The sequence below is a fragment of the Leopardus geoffroyi genome, chromosome C1 (assembly GCF_018350155.1).
Source record: "Leopardus geoffroyi isolate Oge1 chromosome C1, O.geoffroyi_Oge1_pat1.0, whole genome shotgun sequence".
In the NCBI taxonomy this organism is placed as follows: Eukaryota; Metazoa; Chordata; class Mammalia; order Carnivora; family Felidae; genus Leopardus; species Leopardus geoffroyi.
Window position 1 is genome coordinate 114,342,558 of NC_059328.1, and position 24,631 is coordinate 114,367,188.

At 43.1% G+C, this 24,631-nt stretch overlaps 1 protein-coding gene across 4 annotated transcripts in view; it reads right to left on the reverse strand.

The window, feature by feature from the left end:
• The window catches only part of CNTNAP5 (contactin associated protein family member 5), an 807,688-nt gene that overhangs the window by 347,308 nt on the left and 435,749 nt on the right, over nucleotides 1-24,631 (reverse strand). For all 4 annotated transcript variants that reach the window (XM_045479457.1, XM_045479456.1, XM_045479455.1 and 1 more), the window contains exons 8-10: nucleotides 22,344-22,608; nucleotides 3,605-3,754; nucleotides 625-796 (exon numbers count right to left, since the gene is read on the reverse strand). In XM_045479457.1, the coding sequence (XP_045335413.1) occupies nucleotides 625-796; nucleotides 3,605-3,754; nucleotides 22,344-22,608 (587 nt within the window). The remainder of the gene's footprint in view (nucleotides 1-624; nucleotides 797-3,604; nucleotides 3,755-22,343; nucleotides 22,609-24,631) is intronic.

Genomic DNA, 24,631 nt, shown 5'->3' on the forward strand with positions numbered 1-24,631 from the left:
GAAATTTTAAATGTAAGAGGAGTTGGAGCCCAGAAGAAATAAAGAAAGAAACTGAACTTGTGCCGCATCTGTGGGTTGCACAGTATTAAATGCTGATTGTCTCCATAGGGGACCTGCTCTTTTCTGCGCCAAAGAAGCCGTGGTTTGGAGGTGACACCACAGGTCAGTGGCCCCAGGAGTCACCTCACCACTGGACCACACGAACCTCCGTTCTAGACCCTGAGGGCCTGATGTTCATCTGCCCCTGTTAGAAAGGATGCTCCCTGCTCTAAAGAATAAAATGGCTTAAGACCGAAGTAATCCCTCCCTCCTTTTTGCTTCACTCTTAACTTCAAAGTAATCAAATGTTGTTTATGCATACAATTTTAATCCTGTCACAAATTTGTATTTTGATTTAATTTGCATATCCCATTTACTGCAAGTCAACATGAAGAGAGACTCAACTAATTTAAACCATTTTTCTCTGGGCCTGAAATCCTTTCAGAAATATTTTCCATTAGGCAACTCAATTATGTCTAATGTGGCTAATGTCAGTGGATTAGAATTTTGCTTAAAGAAACTCATATTTAGAACAGTGAGAATGGGAAGGGGGTGGGAGAACAGAGGAGAAGAGACAATAATTACCTGTCTTTGATGCTACACAGATCAATGTGTAAATCACTAAAATTCCCCAGGGAACCTTGCTGAACTGAAATGAGGTCCTTGGACTGGTTATCAATAAAGATGAGCCTCATGCAGCCTTGGAAAGCCTTAATGGGATTTAAACATTGGGAATCGGTGAGATTGTCGGGGCACCCTGTGGGACAGAGAAAAAAAAATGAGGAAGAATACTGAAATGATCAGTCATTGCTTTGGTGACCTATTGATGGAGGACCTGGAGGTCTAATTGTTTTGGGGGCTTTTTCATTCACAGCAGTGCACACATGTTCGTTGGAAATCCTAGCATTCTCAAAGAAGGGACATAATTGGTATAAAACGGGGCATACTCAATCGTTGTACGGAACAGAAAACAACATGCGTTAAAGGGAACACCGATACTGTAACATTCACCTGGTCCCTCTTTCTTTTCGCCTGTCGGTAAACTATCCAACTATCCAGTTGCATGGTGTACACTCATCCCAAGAGGCAACATATTATAACTACTTGGGAGTTTGGGTTCTGTCTCGAAACACGCTCTAAATGCACAATTCAATTCTCAATTACGCTTTCAAAGGAAATTATGGTTTGGGTAAGGATGGTGGCAGAGTAATCGTCTGGCTAATTGTTGGCATTAACAGGCTTAGTTCCTGAGAAAGGTACACACGCAGGAACAGAACTGGAATTCTGAAGCGAGGTGCAAAGCAAACGCAGATGCCAAAGGAACTACGAGCTTAAACGCACCTAGTTATAGGGCTGTAATAGCACACTGAAAGGTTAACACCGTACCTCTTTAAAGGGTGTTCCTTAAAAAAACACTGCATTACGCTGATTTAGCATAGCTTGCGATCAGGGCACTTCTCATTAAGACAGGTACACGGCAATGTAGGTATATGAGCGCTTGTGCTCCATCCCGATGGGTTTTAATAGGTTCAGAGCATATGGGAATGCAAGCTTGAAAACATGGCAATAACCCATAAATAATTGGGAATTATTTCAGCCATTTCTAATAGACAGTCACTGCTGGGCTGATGCCCAGCAGCTGCTTAACAGCTCACAGGCACACCATAAAACGAAGAGAGATTCCTACAAGTTCTAATTGAAACTGTAGAGAGAATTTATGGAAGTTGACTATTATTGCTCAGGCTCATTTTTCACCTCCCTTAAGTTTATGGTCTACGTGTGGGGCGCTCGCTTAAATGCCGTTCAAATCGCAGATAAGTCTTGGCCTTGTAAACCCAGCGCCCCCTTAACTGGGGGGAAGCCAGACATTTCGTCTTCGAGGCATTCTGTATGCCATAATCATCGAACATCACTTTCCTCAGAAACAAATACAAGAATGCTTTTCTCTCTTTGTTGATGAGACACTGCATGTGATGCAAGAATTATGCAGTCTGTGAAATGTATCTTAGGGTCCCCAAGACCCTTCTTCTGCTGCCTTTATGCTACATTTGCTAGCATCCCTTTGCTGTCCCAACGCAGCAGGTTGCGGAGAACACAGACCTGGGGGTGGGTCCTGATTCTAACGTTTATACAAAGTTATTTCATTTCAGCAAACACCAGTCTTACTGTCTGTGAAATGGGGCTACAATGGCCTACTTCACAAAGTTCCTGCACGAATTAAATGGCGTAAAACACATACGACATTTAGAGGCACTGGAAGAGCTCCTTTCTTGTTGGAATCTGTTGTCCTTGCAGACGTGGGGATTTAGAGTGAAGGACAGAGGGTTTTGGTGGGGTCTTAAAAAATCAAACCACAACAGTATTGCTCTATGCTGCTTCCCTTCCAGGATACCCTGTTATGTACAATGCACTTATGCAAAGCCCCTTCTGGATTTCAAAACTTAACCGCGTGTCAGTGCCATGAGAGAAGTGATTTGCAAAGTCTATTTGAGAGACCGCACTTTGTAATTTTACAGAAACACTTCCCTTCAGTTTCCTAATGGACGAAGAATTAGCAACAGGAGAACAGGCCCAGCCCACACCCGTGTTTACCAAAGGTGCAGCCCGTGTGTCTATTTGCAAGCATGTAACCCTGACCCTGCTGAAGTTCTCCAGCAGTCTGGCTTTGTTTCTCCATGTCCTAGATAAGGAAGTTCAGGGACCATCAGGTCTTCCTCAAGGTCAGATGGCTCTTTGACATTACTCTCTAGAGACTGTTTCTATAATACAAACACATGACTAAAAAATTAGATACTAAGATTTTTAATGAAAGAAATAACTTGGGGAAAAAAACTAAATAAAACTGCACATGCATCTATAAAAAGGCAGTGAATTCCTCATCATGTAGTTTTCATCCTTTCCAGTATGCCCCGTGTCTTTGTCATTGGGAATGTTCCTAGGATTCACCTGGAAATGGGGACAGCTGGACCTGTATCGCCTGCTCCACTGGAGCTACAAGTTCACAGGACTTCTAGACCTTCCCCATTTTTAGAGCCCTACTCCACGGGCATGGCCTCCAGGGATGTCGGGAAGGAGCGAACAGATGGGGGATTCAGACAGCAAAGCGGCAGAGTAGCCTATATGGCTGAGGATCCTGGCTGTGCCTTCCCTGCCTTCCCATCTGGATTTTTCCCTTCGCAGGTACTGCTGACTATTGGTACACATCCTCCAAGTTTTCAGCTGACTTCCTCCTTCCCAACGTGATCACGGAGCTTGGCATGGCTACAAAAATCTCCTTTGGACATGTTACATAACACCAGCTCTTATAGCTAAAGTTTTTCTTTTTTTCTTTTTTTTCCCCTCTGCACTGACCTAGATAGTTTATATCTGCACAGCTGTCAGAAAGTTTGCTTCTCATTATTTTGTGCTTGGGATTGGGTACCTGTGTGTGTGTGTGTGCGCGCGTGTGTGTGAATGGTCTAATTGCCAAAAAAAAAAAAAAAAAAAAAAAAGAATGATTAGAGCAAAATAATTGTCCATTGCATTCTCCCTCAGTCCTTTATTTTTCAAAAGCTGGGGAACTTACCTCCAAAGTAGTAGCTATTTCCAGAATAAATCTGTACGCGAGTGGTGTCCTGGGCCGGGGATGCTGCATCATTATCCAGAGTAAGAGTGATGCGGTCCCTTCTGGCGGTGATGCTGACTGAATGCCACAAGCCATCATTCAAGCTGCTGCCTGCAAAAGAAACAGGGAAGGCAGTAGGGATGATTGACTGGGGAGATCTGGAGCCAGCAGGGCTCATTCTCCTCACCTGCCGGGCTCCGTGCTCCACGCGTGCTCTCAGCAGCCTCCCCGTGTCTCCTTTTGCTTAAACCAAACCCCCAGCAGACCCATAAGCCTCACCTTCCCTCCTCCCTTTACCACTTCACTTCTCTTTTTTTTCAAAGTGGCTGAACAATGTCTGATACATTTGAGTTCAAAACAAAAGGGCAAAACACAAATTGGTCTGTATATTACAACTACAGGTGTTGCCAAATGAACTGACTTCTTGCTATAAATGCAAAGTAAAAGGTTGAAAGGAAAAAACTTAAAAATGCCCATGCCTGGGTGGCTCAGTTGGTTCAGCATCTGACTCTTGATTTCCGCCCAGGTCGGGATCTCACGGTTTGTGAGTTCGAGCCCTGTGTCAGGATCTGTGCTGGTAACACAGAGCCTGCTTGGGATCTTCTCTCTCCCTCTCTCTTTCTGCCCTTCCCCTGCTCATTCTCTCTCTCTCTCTCTCTCAAAATATATAAACTTACAAAAAAATGCACATGGTGATTTTATCTCTATGTGGTAGGATTATAGGTGATTTGTTTTTCTCTCATTTTCCTGCAAATGCCTTATGTTTCTTTTTTAGTAAGGGGCATGTGGGTGGCACAGTAGGTTCAGTGTCTGACTTTTGGTTTCAGCTCAGGTCATGATATCACCTCTGTGTTCGAGCCCTGTGTCGGGCTCTGTGCTGGCAGCACAGAGCCTGCTTGGAATCCTCTCTCTACCTCTCTGCCCCTCCTCTGCTTGCACACCCTCTCTCCCTCAAAATAAATAAATAAAGTTAAAAAAAATTTAATTGGGGCACCTGGGTGGCGCAGTCGGTTAAGCGTCCGACTTCAGCCAGGTCACGATCTCGCGGTCCGTGAGTTCGAGCCCCGCGTCAGGCTCTGGGCTGATGGCTCAGAGCCTGGAGCCTGTTTCCGATTCTGTGTCTCCCTCTCTCTCTGCCCCTCCCCCGTTCATGCTCTGTCTCTCTCTGTCCCAAAAATAAATAAAACATTGCAAAAAAAAGGTAATTCTCTCAAGGGTGCCTGGATGGCTCAGTAGGTTGAGGATCCAGCTCTCAATTTCAGCTCAGTTCATGATCGCAGGGTCACGGGATCGAACCCTGTGTTAGCCTCCATGCTGAGTGTGGAGCCTGCTTAAGATTCTCTCTCTCTACCTCTGCCCCTCCCCCACTTGTGCCCTCATTTTCTCTCTCTCTCTCTCTAAATAATAATGATAATTTTTTTTTAAAAGGTAATTCCTATCTTGCTCTTTTGCCTCAGATGTCTTTGGTGCATAACTACCCTGCCAGCCTACCTTACTAAGAAAACTGTACTGGGAATTAGTCATGAAGATGGGAATAGTTTCTTTCTAAAAAAATCTATCAGCTATTAAGACTCTGTTGGTGCCAAGTACTTGCTCGAGGAAACACAGTCTTATTCATCAGTCTGGTCACAAAGATGTGTCTGTGACAAAAGCACACAGTCACATGTCTCCACTCAGTAGACATTTCTTGTGTCTTGCTATGTGTGGAGTTGTTTTCCTCCTCTTATTGCCTCAGTTTTCTCCCCTGCAACGTGGGGAAAATGACTTCTAGGCTGTTGTGATAATTATACAGTAGCCAATACAGTAGTGCATGTAGAACGGTCCATGTCGCGTCATAAGCAGACAATGATGTTAGCTAAAACAAATGGACAGAAGAGCAACTATAAAATGGTCCCTGGCTTGTGAAGTATGGAGAGTACCATCACCATGTGATGGAGAGACATATCACATGGTATCTATAGGCTACCGTTAAATGGAAGAGGCACGCAGTGAGGGTTACAATACTGTCCTCTGCGGGGCGCCTGGGTGGCTCAGTGGGTTAAGCGTCCAACTTGAGCTCAGATGATGATCTCATGGTTTGTGAGTTCAAGCCCCACATCAGGCTCTCTATGGTCAGTGAGGAGCCTGCTTCAGGTCTTCTGTCTCCCTCTCTTCCTGCTCCTCCCCAGCTTGCCCACATTGTCTCTCTTTCTCAAAAATAAATAAATATTAAAAAAAAAAAAAAGAATTCTGTCCTTCGAGTTCAGGGTAGTGGGACAGACAAAAAAGGCAAGAAAAGAACACTGCATGCAGTTTTGGGTGGAGTGGTACTATGGAAGCAGAGAAGAAAGAAAACCTAACTAATGGCATAGGAGGATCCCTGAAAGACTTCACAGCAGAGATGGTGACAGTTTAGGGAAGTTCTGAAAAGTGCAAAGAGTTCTCTACTCAGAGAGCAAGAGTCCAGGAGTCAAAGAGCCTGTACAAAAAGCCAGGGTCTGCAATGAGAAGCGGGGGAGAACAAGAAGAAAGCCAGTGAGAAAGGATCCATTCACCCAGGTACCTGGCATGGAAAACTAAGGAATGGGTTTCCACAATTTCCTTGGATAAATGATTGTGTAAAGTGCTTTATTCAAGCCAATTCCATCAAAACCTTTGGGGATAGGACCCGAGGCATCTGCATTTAAAAAAATAAATGTTTATTTATTTATTTTGAGACACGGAGAGAGAGTGGGGGGAGAGGGGCAGAGAGAGGAGAGAGAGAGAGAGAGAGGGAAGGAGGGAGACAGAAAGAGTGAGAGAGAGAGAATCCCAAGCAGGCTCTGCGCTGTCAGCACAGAGCCCACCGTGGGGCTTGATCTCATGAACCATGAGATCATGATCGGAGCTGAAATCAAGAGTTGGATGCTCAACAGACTGAGCCACCCAGGCGCCCTGCATCTGCATTTTTTTTAAAAGCTCCCTGGGTGACTCTAACGTGCTGTCAGGAATGGAAACCACTGCTTTAGAACAATGGGAGGCCATGAAGGGTCTTCAGCATGGGAATGACCTAGCTGGAGGTCCACTGTGCAAAGACGGGGTGGCAGAGGACCGCTGGGAGTCAAAGCAGGAAGCACAATGGGTGGGGCCTACTGCTTGCACTGGCCCCAGAAGACCAGATGATAAGGGTCTCAGCCAAAGTAGCAGCAGTGACAATGGAGAGCAAGGGACAGAGTAAGAGCTGTTTCTGGAGGTAAAAGAAATCAGACTTGGTAGAGCCTACTGGAGCAGGTCCTAAGAAACCAGCTGGAAAGCAAGCACTGAAAATCAGAGCAGAGGTCTGCAGGGCTTCTCAGAATAGCTACTGAAGCGCATGTGCCCCTGAGCCCTCTTAGGGTTGGAGAAGGTGCCCAGGGAGCAGCACAGCGCCAGGCTGGGAGCCCAGCTGCACTGCACCAGGCAGCTGGGTCCCATCTGCTCACAACAGGCCAGATGCAAGGGACCCCCCTGCATTTCCAGCCAGCTTCTTGGCAGCCTTGGCTGCGGCCCTGAACATCTGCTTGGGGTGAACCCAGGGGCTGCTCAACCTGGCGGCCGTACTTCCTCCCAAAAGCCAGAGTTTGGGTCCTAACCACGGGGACTCTGCTAATGAGGTAGAGGCTGTGTCACGCGTTTCCCGGCGATGAACATTTGACTTCCGGCAGGGGCATTTGGGGGGCACGGCCAGCTGTGGGTCTTTACTTCTTTTTATTCTCATTTGCATACTGATTTAAATACATTTGCATAACACAGGAGACTGCATCTGCAGACAAACTATAGACTGTTTGAGCTGGAAGAGGCGTCAGTAACTAACCCAACTTAGAGGATGTAAATACTGCCCCCCCAGGGACCAGTGCCCTGCTCAGCATCAGGGCTCCAGTAAGAAGAGAACGGAGGCGTGCAGAGTGTCCTGCCTAATCAGAGATGCATCCTCTAGTCATTTCACAGATGACACTGGCCTGAGACAAGAGGTCTGACCCGTGGGAGTGGCAAGGCCAGAACACTGGCCTTTATGTTCTGCTGCCTGGTCCCCTCCCCTTCCCACATCACTGTCCATATCGCTCTCTTCAACACTGTCACTTAATGAGGGTTTGCATCGTTGCTTGTCTTTTTCTTTTCCTTTCTTTCTTTCTTCTTCTTTTTTTTTTTCCTCCCTTTTTGGTCTGCTTTTCCTTTTGGTTTGATCTTTTTGATCTTTTCCTCCATGGTCCCGAGTCCCTGTGTGAAATCTTCACTCTTCAGAGGAAAATTATGAGGACAGTGGTTCCTGAGGCTGACCACACAAAAGGCAGCACCTAGGGAGCTTCTGAAAAGACAGGTCCCTGGGCCCCACACCGGGTTAATTAAGGCAGGCTTCAGGGTGGCCCCAGGCCTTGGAAGGTTGTGCAGCCTGGGTTAGGAAACTACACCATCTGAGATTTCAGAAGAGGAAGATGAAAAGAAGCCTGGAAAAACAAGGCTGGTTTTAGAGGAGCTGAGTTGGGAACAGATTCCAAGGCAAACGAAGTGACATATTCCCTTCTAAAAATCTGCTTTCTGCTGGGCCCTCCTTCCCACTTCATTCTGTTAATGGCTATATATGTAATATATATTTTTATAACCAAATAACACCCCTAGAAGTTCTCCAAGGTTTCGTTTCTAAGAATTCTTTTTTTGAAGGTACAGGTTTAAGTGCTATTAATTGTTCACAAATTGGGGAACACCGATGCTGTCAGACTGCTTTCCTCCCAAAACCTCCCTGAGGTGAAAGGTCTGAAAGAAGAAAAGTTTTCAGTGGGGAGAATGAGAAAGTACCACCTTTGAGGCCAGGAACACCTCGATGGGGAAATGCTCCTGGAGGTAGAACAGGGTAATCAGGGCCACTTTAGGGTGGCCCCCGGAGGATTCATAGGATTTAGGAGCCCAGGCTTAAAATGCGGGATTGGGGTTCTGGAAAGATTGGTGGATGATGACACACATACATTTTCTGACCTGCAAAGTGATGTCAAATACTTGCCATCTGCCAGACAGGCAACAGATACAAAACCAACACAGTTAGTGTAGAAAGAGGGAAACAGGCAATTTCATGTTGCTGATGGCAACGTAAGTTTGTACCTTCTTTCTGGAAGGCAAAATACCAAAGGGCATCAAAAAAAAAAGCCCTAAAAATATCATACCTCATTTCCCATATTTTTTTTCTGAAGAATTAATCCTGAAATAGTACAAGCATTATAGCCAAGATTTAAGGGGAGGAGAGTTTATGAGGCCATTATTTCTAAGAGCAAAAATTCCCAACTACCAGTATTTCCAACAATAGCGGGTTAGTTAAATCAAATACGGCATATTTAGTAACACAGAATATAATGTAGTCATCAAAAATTATAATGTCCAAGAACGCAAGTGATATCCAGATAAGTGGAAAACTCAGGCTAAATAGCGTATGTGGTCATGGTATGCATTTTGTCAAAAATTGCTACAAAGAGAAAATACTGGAATGACATGGAATGATTAGTGTGCTGTTGTTTTTTTTTCTTACAGAGAGTACTAGAATTTTCAAAGTTTCTAATGTCCAACTTTTATGATTATTTTTTAAGACTAACAAACTGAGTTGAGAAGAATAGGAAACATTTTCATCCTTTTCCACTTCTGGCCCTCCTTGTTAACAAAGCAACTGCTCCCAGGTCCCAGAATTCAGCTGAAGCCACTTGTCTAAAAGCTCCTTTACAATAAATAAAAAATAATAAATAAAATAAATAAATAAATAAATAAATAAATAAATAAATAAAAGAGCTCCTTTACAGAGAGGGTTGGATAGACTTCTCTGTGCTTGCTTAAGACTTAACGGTTTTTCTCCATGAAGGAAAAAAAAAAAAAGGCAGTTTCCATCATTGCTTGCAAATGAACTTTTGAAATACAGGCCAATTGTAAAAATAGCTAGTAACACACATTAACAGTGCCGAATACCTGTGATGTGCCAGGCATTTTAAATGTGTAATTCCTAATTCTCACAATGGTCCAGGAGGCCCAGTTTCATGATCCTCCCGCTACAGATGCTAAAACGAAAAGCCAGAGAGGCTGTCGAGGGTCATATGGCTACTAGAGGTGGAGTCAGAATTGAAGGGAGGGGGATGGGTTCCGGAGAACCAGGCTGAGCTCCTGCTCTCCCTCTCCACCCCTCCTAGGCCAACCCTGCCCCTGCTGCAGGAACTGATGGCCAATTACTTCTGCAAAGTTCTATCTTCTGTCATTGAATGCAACTTTGCTTTTCTTTATTCATATTTTTGGAACAGCTTGATTGAGATAAAATTCACGTGCCATACAATTCATTTATTTAAAATGCACAATTCAAGAGGTGCCCAGGTGGCTCAGTCGGTCCAACGTCTGACTCCTGATTTCAGCTCAGGTCATGATGTCAGGGTTTGTGAGATTGAGCCCTGCATTGGGCTCTACACTGACCAGTTAGGAGTCTGCTTGGGATTCCCTCTCTCCCTCTCTCTCTGCCCTCCAACCCCCTGCCCTCTCAAAAATAAATAAACATTTGAAAAAAATGAAAAAAAATAAAATGCAGAAGTCATTTTTTTTTAGTATATTCAGTCAGGCAACCATCACAATTAATTTTAAAACACTTGTAATGCCCGACAGAAATGTTATAACATATAGGTACCTCCTCCCCTATCTCCTCACCCCCCTCACCTCCAGCCCTAGTCAACTACTACTCTGCTTCCTGTCTGAATGGATTTCCCCGTCCTTGGCATTTCCTATACATGAATTCGTGCATCGGGTTCCCTTTTATGACTGGCTTCTGTCATCTAACACATTTTGAAGGTTCATCCTTTGCTGTAGCTTGTGTCAGGATATTTTTATATTGCTGAATTATATACTCTATGGTATGGCTATCTCACATTTTATTTTTCCATTCACTAGCTGATGGACATCTGGGTTGTTTTCATTTAGGGGTATTATAAATAAAGTTTCTGTGAACATGTGTGCCAATTTCTGTGTAGACCTGAGCTTTCAGTTCTCGCAGTGAGCACCTTGGAGTCTGACCACTGGGTCATATGTGACTCTATAGCCAGAAAATCTCCAAAATGGCCGACCAGCTCATCTTCTCACAAGGAAACTTCCGTTTTGACAATACTGAGTTCAAACGTTGGTCCTGGCTTTTGGTGGATCTTCTAGCTTCTAAGAATTAAAATACAATTCAACTTCTGTTTCTTAGAACGTCTACTTAGATCGGACGTGGAATTCTAGCTAACCGCCATTACTTCGATGCTATTTTTCCAGATAAGTAATCTTACCGAGTATTTAATAAGCCATTTTGTATACTTTTTGTAATGAGAACTTCACAGCGACTGATAGTTCACATCTGATGGAAGTGAGATTCAGAGCAGTTAAGTAATATTCTGAAAGGCCTAAACTTTTTTTTTTTTTTTTAAGAAGAGTAAGGTTTTTCTAGAAGCAGAGTTCTTCAACACTGTCCCTGGATAATTTGGACTGGATAATTCTTTGTTGGGGGTAGGGCGTTCTGTAATACACCCCTTATGTAGGACGTTTAGCAGCACACCTGACTCACCAAATGCCAGTAACAGCCCCCCTACTCCCAGCACCACAAATATCTCCAGATATTGACAGAAGTCCCTTGGGTAGGTTTGGGGGAATGGGAGGCTGGGGTGGAAGGGTGGGGAATCTCCCTTGGTTGAGAATGACACATTAACTAATTTTTCAGTCTACAGAGCCCTGCTGCTCTCTCTCACCCCCACCCTATCTTTCTGTATTTCTCTTGTCCTCAAATGCCTAATAGATATTTGCATTTAGATTTCACCTTATTTCACTGTCTCTCCTGATGGTTTGAACACAGAGTCTTTGGAACATCATGGCTGTCGCAGGACCTCTAAGCCTCAGCTGATACAGCAACAGGCCAGCACGCAGAGATTCAGCCCAGGCCAGAGGCACATCCCTGATGACTCTATTTCCAACCCTGGAAATAACTTGTCACAGATTTCCTTGATGCCTCTATTCACCCGTTACCCCTTGCTCAAAGCCATGCCACTTATAATTTCTAGGAATTTAGACAGATTTCTTCATCCCTCGACACCTGCTTCCTCATCTGTAAAACAGAGACAGAATTACCCAGCTTGACTTGCAAGTTTCTAGGCTTTATCTTCTCCAGAAAACCCAATTCAGCTGATTTTCCCACATCCTGTCATGCCCACTGTTAACTTAATAGTTCAAAGGTAGTTTCAATTTTTTGTGAGAACAAAGTAGGGAATACATAAATAATTGAATAAAGCGGTCTTAAAATGTAAATCACATCGTAAAAGAGCATATTACAATTATTAGTACCACTATGCTATGATTTAGGTCCTGAGTTCTGTTTTCCTTGGATACATTTTATCCATCAATTATCAAATTTTATTAACCCTTCCCTATATGGTAGATTGAATTCATATTTTTCTTCCAATTCCTTCCCCAGCCATTATTTTATTATTTATCACCACAGCTGGGGAATTTTGTGATGACCTCCCTCTTTCCCCAGCCTCTGACTTCTTTCTGGTGCTGGACAGCCCGCTACATTGAACTGTCTAAGGAGTACCCCACAGCATGTCCTTCCAGTGGGTCATGGAGCTTGGAGAATGAATCTCAAACTGCTTAGCTTGACAATTGAATTTCCATCTATCGTCTCAATCCCATTTCTCAATACTCCTATGCAAACTCCCTACTGTAACTAAGCTAGTGCATTCATTATGCTCTAAGTGAATCCCCTTACCTAATCAGTGCCTCCACTCCCAGCTTTCAATAACCAAGCCCATTTCCCTACCTTCCAATCCCCAGTATTTGTCTTAGAGCTTCTTCTCCTCAACTGTAAGAACAAGGAAGCATCCTTCTTTTTTTTTAACTTTCTATCATAGGCACCAAGCACAGTGCAGAGCACATAACAAGTGCCTAATGAATGAGTGAATAGGTTAATAAACCAAGAAATGAGCAAAGCAGGTTTACCTTGACTAGACCAACACAGTGATTTCTCCATCTCAATCCCTATAACATCTGCTATCTGATCTATGCAGTTAGTTCATATTATTTATTGTGTTGAACCATGCATTATGCTTAATGCATAGCTGTAAGTCTCATCTCCTACTGAGACGAGTTCCCGGGGGTCAGAGTCTGAGTCTTGTTTTGGTATCCCCCTCAGCATCAACAGGACAGCATTCTGCCCTCTCCAAATGCTCACTGATTGATTGAGCATCTCACCAGCTGAATCTCCACTGCCAAGTGTCAGTAGCAGGGCTCTCCTTGGTGCCTGGGCCATAAATCACAGGTCAAACCTTTCCTAGTTGTTAAAGCCTAGCCTATACATCAAGGTGACCTGGATCCTGAAGACCCTCCTTGGTCAGGGTATGCAAGGAAAACATCCGGTTCTGCCATCCACTAGAGTCAGGCAGGAAATGTGACGTACTTGTGGTTGATGATAAAGCTCTTGTTTCTGTGATATTGACTTGAATGCTCAGCTCCAAAATCTACATGGTAAAAATCAAGCTCAACGCCAGAGACAGATAATTTCTCTATTGCCTTCACGATACAGCTCCAACTCCGATGTCTCTGTCAGAACGCTGCTTTCTCTTCTGTCTGTCCTCTTTTGTCCTCGGTGACCCAGTCATCCTGAGCCAGCCATGGAGTCTTAGCCTCCTAGATCTCCTACTTCTTTCCTTGGATTGGAACATCTTTCCTTCCCTCTTCGTTTGGCCAAATTCTATCCATTCTTCAAAACAAGCTGTCCTTGCCCCTGCCCCTAGAAAACCTTTCCCTTCTCACTCATCTGGCTTCCTGTCCTCCATGATCCCCCACTATCCTGAGCATACATCCTCTTGCATCACAAATGCCCCAAGACCATCTCTTCCAACTGTACCCATGGGCTCCCAGTGGCCAATGCCCCAATCCTCAGGTCTGAGCATACATACAGTGCCAGCAGAGAGTAGAAACTTCAAAACCTTCCTGAATTAAATAGAGGCAATGCAAATTATATGAGGGAATTATCAAAGCAGAAACTAGGAAAGAGCAAAGGAAGTGAGGTCAGGATTGACTATTAGAGTGTCATATCTGATGTAATAATAAAAACCTAGCTCCCTCAGTTACTCTTTTGAATGAATGGTGAGGAAGGAAGAGTCAGTTAAGAAATAAAATGATCCCACTGTCATTAATCAGACTGGAAAAAGCTGCAGATGTCCAAGAGATCACTGTTTTGGGAAACATTCCCAACCTTTGCAGGATATCTCGAAGCTCAGGCAATTGCATTTCTTAGTTTCCCATAACTTGGAACACCTCATCACTTTTCTGTCTTCGGAAACTTGAACTCTGTGCCCGGCAGACAGCTTGTTATGACAGTCACAGCCCTGTGGCTATTTATGTCTTTGCCCTTGTTAATGGGATTCTCTCATCAACATTATCTTAGCTCAAATACAGAGGCATTAATGACAACTTAATTGAAGCAGAGGACAAAGTTCACAAAGTTATCATGTTTACTTGATGTGCAGATGGTGGCTAGATATAAACAGCTTATATGAAAAGGGGTGATATTTGGGGAGCAGCTCCGATAATTGCAGGGTCGTAGCCTAAAACCATCTGGCCACAAGTAGTAATCAGGGCGAGCACTTCTATCCTGCATGATGCAGCTCTCCCAGCCATCTCTCCACCTCTGGGAGCTCCACTGGCCTTTGTCTAATTAGCACTTCCCCTGAGGGTAGCTCATTCCCAGGTTTGACACAGTAGGCAGCATATAACTGTGGTAACATGAACATTTGTTAAAAAAAAAAAAATACGATTACCTCTCCTTTCACTGTTAAAATGATATCCCTCCAAATTGTTTTGGAGGTCAACCTTACTGGTTTATTCATTTAGACAGTTGCTTATATACTGGGCAAATAGTTATTGAAAACCCGTGATAAGCAAGGTGCTATACTACGCCTTGGGCAAATAGTGATGGGCGTGGCAGTATTCTGGTTCCCATGGAGCTTTATGTTCTAGTGGACAGAGAAGCAACCAATAACCAATTAATAGACACATGATTGATATACCTTGTTATGCGCTGAATGGTGTTTTTCCCAAATTCACAGGCTGAGGTCCTTACCTCCAGTACCTGAGGATGTGTCTGTATTTGGAGATGAGAACCTTTAATGAAGTAACTGAGGAAAAATGAGGTTATATGACCAGGCCCATATCCAATATGATAGATGTCCTTATAAGAAAAAAGATATAAGGTCTTATTAACTGTGCAAAAATAAGTTCCTAAGTCACCTAGTCTATGGTGTTTTGTTATAGTAGTCATGATGCGCGCACACACACACACACACACACACACACACACACACACGGGTAAATACTACATCAGAGAGAGCTAGAAGACTATGTGATGGGGCATCTGGCCAGCTTTGGCAAGGTTTCTTGAGAAACCATTTGAAGTGTATTCTAAAAGGTAAGTGGGGTGGTGTTGACCATAATTGTAGGACTTATTTAATTTAAACACAGTCGATGTTAAATAACGATCAAAGAAATGCCCATCTAGCTGTTGACCTAGGTTATGCCACTAGAATTTCACCTTATCTTCAGTCCCAAAAGTCTACTAAGTATGGAAAATGGATAGCTGATTAAAATGGATTGCTTAATTGGTATTTTTGGAATGCTCTTTCTAGAAATCTTCCTATTCAAAGCCATTATATGGAAATATGAAAGTTACAAAATGGTTGAAAACAATTGCTTTTACCTAGGGATTAAATGGGATGAGGTGAGAGGGCCTCTTCAAAATATGCTCTTTGCCTCAACTGAAAAATTCCCCTTGATATCTGGTTGATTTGTGGATCTTTGCTAGTTGTATCTCCTCTTGCGCAAGAATTCTGTTCTGTGCCTGGGTACTGGTTTTTACTTTCCATCTTCCCAGGCTATAATCATTCCATGATGCCCAGCTGTTAGGTTGAGGTCTGGAGACTTCCACTTCCATTTCCCAGGTTCCATTCAGCATGGCCGAGACTCATTGTATAATCCCAAAAACTCCACCGAGAGCTCAATACCTCTAGTGACACCAAGGAAAGCTCTGGATTGTTTATTCCTCTAATGGAAAAGCAAAAGTGCTCTTCACACGGTTTGGCCTTACTGGTCCCTATTGTACTTTCTCAGTGACATAACCATAAAAACCCTCAACTATAGGGCACCTGGGTGGCTCAGGCAGTTAAGTGCACGACTCTTGATTTCGGCTCGGGTCATGACCTCACAGTTTGTGAGTTTGAGCCCCATGTCAGGCTGCACATTGACAGTGCAGAGCCTACTTGGGATTCTTTCTTTCCTTCTCTCTCTGCTCCTCCTCAGAATAAATAAATACATTTTTTAAAATTCAACTATGAGAAAGCCTTATTCAGAGACCCTTGCCATGTCTCTGTCTTGTTTTCTCTCCACATGTGATAGCTTTAGAACCTACAAGTGTTCCTCTGTTAACACAGTTTGAAGCGCCTGTACATTCTTATTGCCCCCTAACCAACACACACACACACACACACACACACACACACACACACACTATTATAGTTAGATTTAAGGTAGTTTCCAAAAAAAACAACTTATCATATTGGGATCTTTGGCTCCTAACTCTATACACATCACTGAGGGTCACACGCATGAACTTTCTGGGAAACCCAAGCATCTAATTCACAAATATCACTGTATGACAAAGGTCAAGTTCACCTTTCTTACCTCACAAAATGTATCACAATTTTGGGAGTTGAGAATCATTACCTCTGACTGGGGACTTGGCCTTTCATATCTCCAATCAAGGCCATTTACCCTATTTTCAAAAGAAGACTCTAGGGTTGATGATTTCATAATAAGGAAAAGGGTTGACATCTGTTGTTCTTCAGAAATTCATATAAAGGATTAGAAAAGGCTTTACTAATTCTAGACCAAGTCTCTCCTTTAACAAAACAGAACAATGAGGTCTAACAGAATAAGAGTTACTCATATTCTGCATCACTGTAGAGCCCAGGTAAGCTAGAGCCCTGAATTCTAAAGCCTGTGTTCAAGCTCTTTGCCCAGACTCACTTTTCAGAGAGCAGTTGACATTTTGAGAAGCACCACAGTGGAAAAAAAAAAAAAAAAAAAAAAAAAAAAAAAAAAAAAAAAAAACAAAAAAAAACAAAAAAAAAACCAACAGATTTCAAACTTTAATGACTAAAGCCCCCAGGCCTCTTTCTTCCTCTTCTCATTCCCCAACATTCTCCCATCCAAAAAATACAAGTAACATTGAAATTTCAGATCACATTAAAATAATTACAGTGGTACCAGCTTTTTCTTTAGATTATTTAATGTTTCATGTGAAAATCAAAATCCTTCTTCCTAATTCTCCAAAGAAACAGACCAGGTGGCATTCTTTACCTTTATATAACTCCCTGTTTTCTTAGTAATTCAGACGAGTTTGGACAATACCAATCTCGATTCTTAGCATCTGTTTAAGAGTCTTTAAAACAGCATCTATTTCCTACATTAAAAAATAGAACATAGGGGCGCGTGGGTGGCTCAGATGGTTAAGCGAACAACTCTTGATTTAGACTCAGGTCATGATCTCATGATTATGAGATCAAGTCTTACACCGGGCCATGCTGAGCATGGAGCCTGCTTATCATTCATTCTCTCTCCCTCTCTCTCTCTCCCCTTGTTCTCTCTCCTTCTTTTTCTCAAAGAAGAAAAAAATAGAACATAGTATCTACTGCTCAATGAACAGGTGTGGACTTGAGGGATGGAGTGGTCACTGTGACACATGGTAAAGAACTGGGAGTTTGAAATGAACAAAGTAGAAAATCCAGGTGTTTGTTCATTTATTTAATATTTGCCTGTATATCTCTTGTGATTCCTGAAAGGAGAAATGGCAAGTCTCACTGTGCAGCAGGACCCCTTGAAGGTAGGGATCAATGCAGCCCCAAGACTTCCATGTGGGGTTTGGAGCACAGAGGTGACCAGAATGGGAAAAGCTATACAATAGAGGGTAAAGCCTTGGGGAGAAGACAGACTCTAATTAGTACCTCTTGCTGCTTACTACCCTTAGTCCTTAGATAATCTTACTAAGGAATCAGCACTAAGCATTTATGCCATGTATACATAATGAATACTGGGAAGTACGTGTGTGTCGATATGTAGATGTGGATTATTTGTTTTACACTATTACAATATTATATAGGCAAACATAGCTAAAATACAAGTCTTCTTTTTTAATGTTTATTTTTGAGAGAGAGAGAGACATAGAGTGCAAGTGGGGGAGGGCAGAGAGAGAGGGAGACACAGAATCCAAAGCAGGCTCCAGGCTCTGAGCTGCCAGCATAGACTCCAATGTGGGGCTTGAACCCATGAACTGTGAGATCATGACTTGAACCGAAGTCACCCACTTAACCAACTGAGCCACCCAGGTGCCCCATAAAACGTAAGAAGTCTTAAAGAGGATGGACTCATTATCTTGTGTCAATCTCATCTAAACCAGGAATCTGCCAATAATAGGGCGCCCAAATAAAATGCTTAACTTTAAATACTAAATAGCTATTTACCATAACAGCCTATTGAACATTTGTCTATAGATCTTTCATCTAAAGCAGAATTTTACATTTGAATTACTTAAACATTTGATAATATAAAATGAATATGGATGGCAGCAAGTTCCCGTAAAAAGACCATGAACTTGGGAATCCTAAAGAAAGACCTGATGTTAAACACCATCTTCGTCACTTGCACTTATTTTTTTTTGGTTCCCAGTTTCTTCCTACCCATTTTGGTAAAATAATAACCACTTCATAAGTTTTCAGGGGTGTGTTTTGTCCTGCGGCATATGACAAGGCCCAGGAGCAACGCCTGACTTGTAAGGCATCTACAATGATTGTTGATTCTACAACCACATCACTCACAATGAAAGGATGTCCTCAACAAAAGGCCACACACATCCTGTACGAAGCTCTGGAAACAAGTGAATGTTCCAGACATCTCTGCATGTCCGTTTCCACGGGGGTTACCTTCTCTTTTAGATGGTAGGAACACCTGACCTAGTCTCAAATTAATTGTTAAGTATCTGGATTCCCTGTCCCACTACCAAAAGTGGCTTTGTTTCTGTTTCCCAGGAGGTACCATGTGTCAAGGTGGCCCCAGAGAGCCTCCAACCTTACTGGGACAATGATCATCACTTTCTGATTTCTCATTTGGGGCTGTCATCCCTTGGAAAGCCACTATGATCTCAAGGACTTTGAAAATATGTTTCCTGAGAAATGGAAGGAACAGGAAAACTAGCTTTGTTGGACTTTTTGTTTGTTGATTGTTTTTGTTTTGCCTGACGCCCCCCGCCCCCGATGAGGTAGAAAAAGTCCAGCAGACACCAAGCCTAACTCCATTTGAAATTTAAAATGAAAGAAGTTCCAGTTTTCCAAAATTCAGAAACTCTTCGTGGGGAAAGAAAAAAGCAAGAGTTTTCCGAGCCAGACTTCAGGAACCCAGTCAGCACATTTTTCAAACTTCCTTTTACTCGTTTCATTTTTTTTTTGATTATTTTTTAACGTTTATTTATTTTTGAGACAGAGAGAGACAGAACATGAACGGGGGAGGGGCAGAGAGAGAGGGAGACACAGAATCGGAAGCGGCTCCAGGCTCTGAGCCATCAGCCCAGAGCCCGACGCGGGGCTCGAACTCACGGACCGTGAGATCGTGACCTGAGCTGAAGTTGGACGCTTAACCGACTGAGACACCCAGGCGCCCCTCATTTCATTTTTTGAGAGACAGGTCTGAAATAATGGATGATTTTTCCCCCCTTTCTGCAGCTGGGTAACGTGACAGCTTTCAGCAGCCTCTCTCGGTCATAAACGTGTTTTAATGGACTGACATGTGCTTAATAATACAGGCAGCACCTGGCTGCTGTAGAGCACAGTGCCGCCAGGGCCTAAACTATATTAAAACTGCGTTATTGACCTCAGGCCTACAAGTCTCTGTCCTCGAACATCTCACCGATTAGAGAGAGAAACAGCCTAGCACCAACTCACATTTTTCTTCTTCAAATAAGGAGGGTTGCAGTTGAACTTCTGTAACTCTGAACATGAAAAATACTATGTTTCTAAGTGATTAACTCACCTCCATTACTGGAAATTTTATAAACTTTATAAATTTTATAAAAGTATTTCCCGTGACTGCACAAATTGGCTCCGCTTTTACCACTATGTGGTGAGGTCCCTTCTAGCGATAGGTCTTGAGTCAGTAGGGAAGGGAGAGAAATTTGCTAAAGAGCTTCTCAACACTGGGCTTAGGATTTCAGATGCATTATCTCTGTTAATCGCCATCACAGCAGTCTCCTGACGTAAGAATTTATTTTTCCCATCTCACGTAATATGCAAGCCTTGACATGGTCCCCAGTGATCCCCAACTCCTAATATCCACAGCTTTGTATAATCCCCTTGGCTCGGGCAAGGCCCAGACTTATTTACTTGTTTCTACTGAACAGAGCATGTAACAGTGAAGGAACACCACTCCCAGGGTTAGGTTATAAAAAGACAACAGCTTTTGTCTCGCGAGTTCTTTCTTTTTCTTGAATCACTCATTGTGGGATCAGAGTGTTATCATTTCATGAGGCAGCCTTCTGGAGAGGCCAGGGGATAAGCTTGGAAATGGATCTTCTGAGGCCTGCCAACAGCTGTATGTGTTAGCTTGGAAGCAGACTTACTCAGAATTGAAGTTGAAGATGAAGGTAGCCCTTGCCAACAACTTGGTTGCAGCCAGAATTGTCCAGCCAAGGTGCCCCTGGATTCCCAACTCTTATAAATTAGCACACAATTAACATTTTCAACCACTACCTTTGGGTCCAGTTTGTTACACAACCATAGATAACTAATACACTCTCACTGACAAGTGAGACAAAGCCAAGTGTATTCAGGGACATAGAACAGTAAGGAAAGGAAGTACCTTTTGAATCTAAGTTCCAGACCCAGGCTCTCCCATTGTTCCAGAGGTTCAGTGGATTTTTTTGTTCACTTATTGGCATATGAGGTTCTCCCACAGTCTGACCTGATCTTAGGTATTAAGGCATGTCCTTTACTATTTAAGACAATTTTTTCTAATTTATTTGGAGAACAAAACTCACAGTCCAGTGGGAAAAGAAAGACATTTAAAGAAAAATGCAATAGAGTGTAATTCAGGATGGATATTGGCTCAGAATGCACAGAGGAGGGGTGTTTGATGCAGACTGTAAAGCAGGGAGGCTTTTCAAATGATGTGTTGACCTAGGAACTGGCCTTGGCCCCTAATATAATGTGTGGCATGTGGTCTAACCGTAGTAAGCTATAAGTACTGCTTCTGGAAAGACAGGAGACAGTAAGATGACAAACAGGGAAACATGGAGAAAGTTCTACCATTCCATGTTGCAGAAACAGCAAATGGAAGACTCAGAGTTTGGAAAAACATGACTTATCCATAAATCTATTCCATACTGCTACATATTAGAATGTATATTACCAAATATGTACTTTCCAAACTTCAGCAATTCTAGGACCATTTAAAACAATATGGCCATACCTATGGGACTCCTGTGTGGCTCAGTCAGTTAAATGTCTGACTTTTGGTATTGGCTCAGGTCATGATCTTATAGTTCATGATCTTATAGTTCAAAAGATCAAGCCCCACATAGGGCTCTGCACTGACAGCATGGAGCCTGCTTGGAATTCTCTCTCTCTCTCTCTCTCTCTCTCTCTCTCTCTCTCTGCACCTCCCCCTAAATACATAAATAAATAAAATAAACTTAATTTTTTTTTGCTGTACCTAGATGATGTATGTATCAGTATTCACATAACATCTTAAAAACATTATGTTAAAAACTTTTTTCTTAAAACTCGCTAATTTTTACTTGAAATAAAATTTGGTGGCTGTAAAAGGTCCGTGGTGGTCATGTGTGTGGTATACAATGAAACTGCAGCCATCGAAGTCAGACAGATTCAGGATGAAATTGTAACTCCATCACTTATTAACATGTGATTTTGAAAGTTCCTTAGCTTCTGTGACTTTTCGTTTCCTCCTCTATAAAATACCTATAAAATACCTTCCTTGAACAGGCATGATGAAGATTCTATATAATAGATGCCAGGTCTGTCCAGACCCAGCAAAGTGCTCCGTAAATGGTCTATATTATGTCATATTTAGATAGAAATTCTTATTCCCATGACTGGAACCAGTCTGACGAGGAACAAGGGAATTAAGAGACTTTTCAAAGGTTCAATAGATACATCTGAATTCAGTGGTGTTTTGTTTTGTTTTGTTTAGAAAAAAAAAGTTAAAAATGTTGCCTCTTCAGGGCACCTGGGTGGCTCAGTCTGTTAAGCATCGAACTTCAGCTCAGGTCTTGATCTCACAGTTCATGAGTTTGAGCTTAGCATCAGACTCTGTGCTGACAGCTTGGAGCCTGGAGCCTGCTTCGGATCCTGTGACTCCCTCTCTCTCTTTGTCTGCCTCTCTGTCTCTCTGTCTCTCTGTCTCTCTCTCTCAAAAATAAATAAACCTTCAAAAACTTAAAAATATATTTTTTTTAAATGTTGCCTCTTCATACTTAGAGTAAATCTGTGAATACTGGGTCATCCCACATCCCCGAGCTGGATTCTACATGTTTTAGTCAGAATCTCAAACATCTGTCAACTTGGCCGAACCAGAAACCGAGCTAGTGGCTGTCAGCACACCGTACCTGTGAGGATCTCAGCTGTGCGTTCTGTCATTTTCTGAATCACGAGTCTCATGGTTCCACCCTCCAGGCTCAGCAGCAGGGTCCCCGAGCCCTCAGACAGCTCTGTGGACAGAAGCAGACCATCCTTGTTCCATGTTCGAAACTGGAAACTCACTGAGAGCCCATCAATTTGGGGGGTGCCGGGCAGCAGCAAATAACTGCTGCTGGAGTTGACAAATGTGATGGGAACAATTTGTGGTTCGGAGCAGGAAAAAGTGACATTGCCCTGGAAAACAATAAAAATCAAACATATAAAAGCCATTTTTTATTCTGCAATCTGACAGCTGATATAAACAACCACCTGGTGCTGACCTTAATTTCAGGATCATTCCACATTCAGCTGCAAGATCTTAAAGGGAAAGAAATACGTCGGCTTTGTTCAGATGTACCTGCGAGACTATTCCCACTCCTGTTTTCTGGAGTGTTATCTTCAAGAAGGCCATCAAAGACCCCAGTTGGGGTGGGGGGTAAAGGGGTAAGCATCAACATTTTCTAAGGAATCAGACAGGAAAGCAATTACACTCATCCACTGAATAAATATGTACCGCAAGTCAACCATGGGCCAAGCAGGGGACAAAGTTTAGAGAGATACACATGAAACAAGTTTGTTACAATGTGGATGTGCTAAAAGAAGGACAGGAAAGGTCCCGGGGGGGTGGGGGGGCCTGGTAGAAGAAATAACTATACAAGCAAAGGTTTCACAAGGGAGGTGATGCTTTCCTGGAAGGAAGCGGGGGAAGGAGAGAAGTGAGTGTGCCCCGCCAGGCTTTTCAGCAAATAAATGGCACATTGTGTGGGAAGGTTTGGATATAATAGCAAAATGGCATACCTGGGGATTACAGGGAACTTGTCATTTCTGAACATTATATGGGGCAGGGAGGGCCAGGGGCCATGGAAGAGGTCAGACCAGAAAGATAAACAGGTAGAGTGTATGTTTGCTAAGTTACCATTCAAGTTTAGAAAAAATAAAGTGACAGCCACCTGATTTCAAGCTATGAAGATTTTCAGCAGCATGAGTTGCGGGGCGGGGGGCGTGGCAGTGGGAAGACTAGAGGTGGGGAATAGTAAGTGTGCATAGACTAGAACCAGGAAGACGCAGAAGAAGATTACCCTTTGCCTAAGTGAGGGAAAACTGGTCCATGTTTATTGGAGGATGATTAGAGGATGCGTTTACATCAGGCAGTTACAGGAAAATAAAAAAATGTTCCAGAGTCACTTCTGCTAGGTCAATAAAGAGAGAGCCTGGGATACCTTATAAATTGTGAATAGGTGTTATGTTATGAAAGCCATTTGGAATTTGTATTGCAAACCCAGCAGCCAACCACATCTTAGTTTCTATCCCTACCATTTGTCTCTTTTAAACTCCAAACTAATCTCCACAACAAAGCAGCAGGCTTATTCAGGTAGCATAACACAATATTCTCATCTAAATAGTCATGGACACATCATGTTTCCTGCAAATCTTTCCTTTCAAGGCTGTGAATGGTCTGTCTTTGCATGATGCTAGGTTCAGCCTTCTAAAGACACTCTTACAGGCACTTGCACACAAAAAAAGACAGCGATTTCCAAAAGTGGGGGGAATGCCCTGCCTTAATTGACTGAGTTCACCTTTCCACTAAGGTGGCCAGATAGGGAGGTTAGATACCTGGGGCAGCCCCCAGTACCACAGCAGGCGAATCATTCAACTCCCAAATCCCCATAGTCCAGGAAAACATCCCTAGATCCCAGCCAGGCCTGCTAATGATAGTCTTACATTTCTGAAGGCAAGCAGCAGCCTCCAAACATTGCTACCAATAGCACGTTTCTGAGGGTCCGCTCATCAACCATGCCGCTATGAGCATATTCTTGCACTAATCATTTGTTATTGTTGTTTAGATGTTTCCTCCTCTTTGAGCTAGATCTCCAGAAGTTAGTTAATGGGTCAAAGGGTAAGGCCTTGATATCCATCAAGAAATTCCCTATGGCTCACACTGCCCACCACACCTGGCAATAGACTAAGCACTCAACCATGTTATCTCATGTGTTCTGCACAGTAATACTGCCTCCATTTAAAGAATTCACAAACTGGGGTGCCTGTGTGACTCAGTCGGTTAAGCGGCTGACTTCAGCTCAGGTAATGATCTCGCGGTCTGTGAGTTCGAGCCCCGCGTCGGGCTCTGTGCTGACAGCTCAGAGCCTGGAGCCTGTTTCAGATTCTGTGTCTCCCTCTCTCTGACCCTCCCCCGTTCATGCTCTATCTCTCTCTGTCT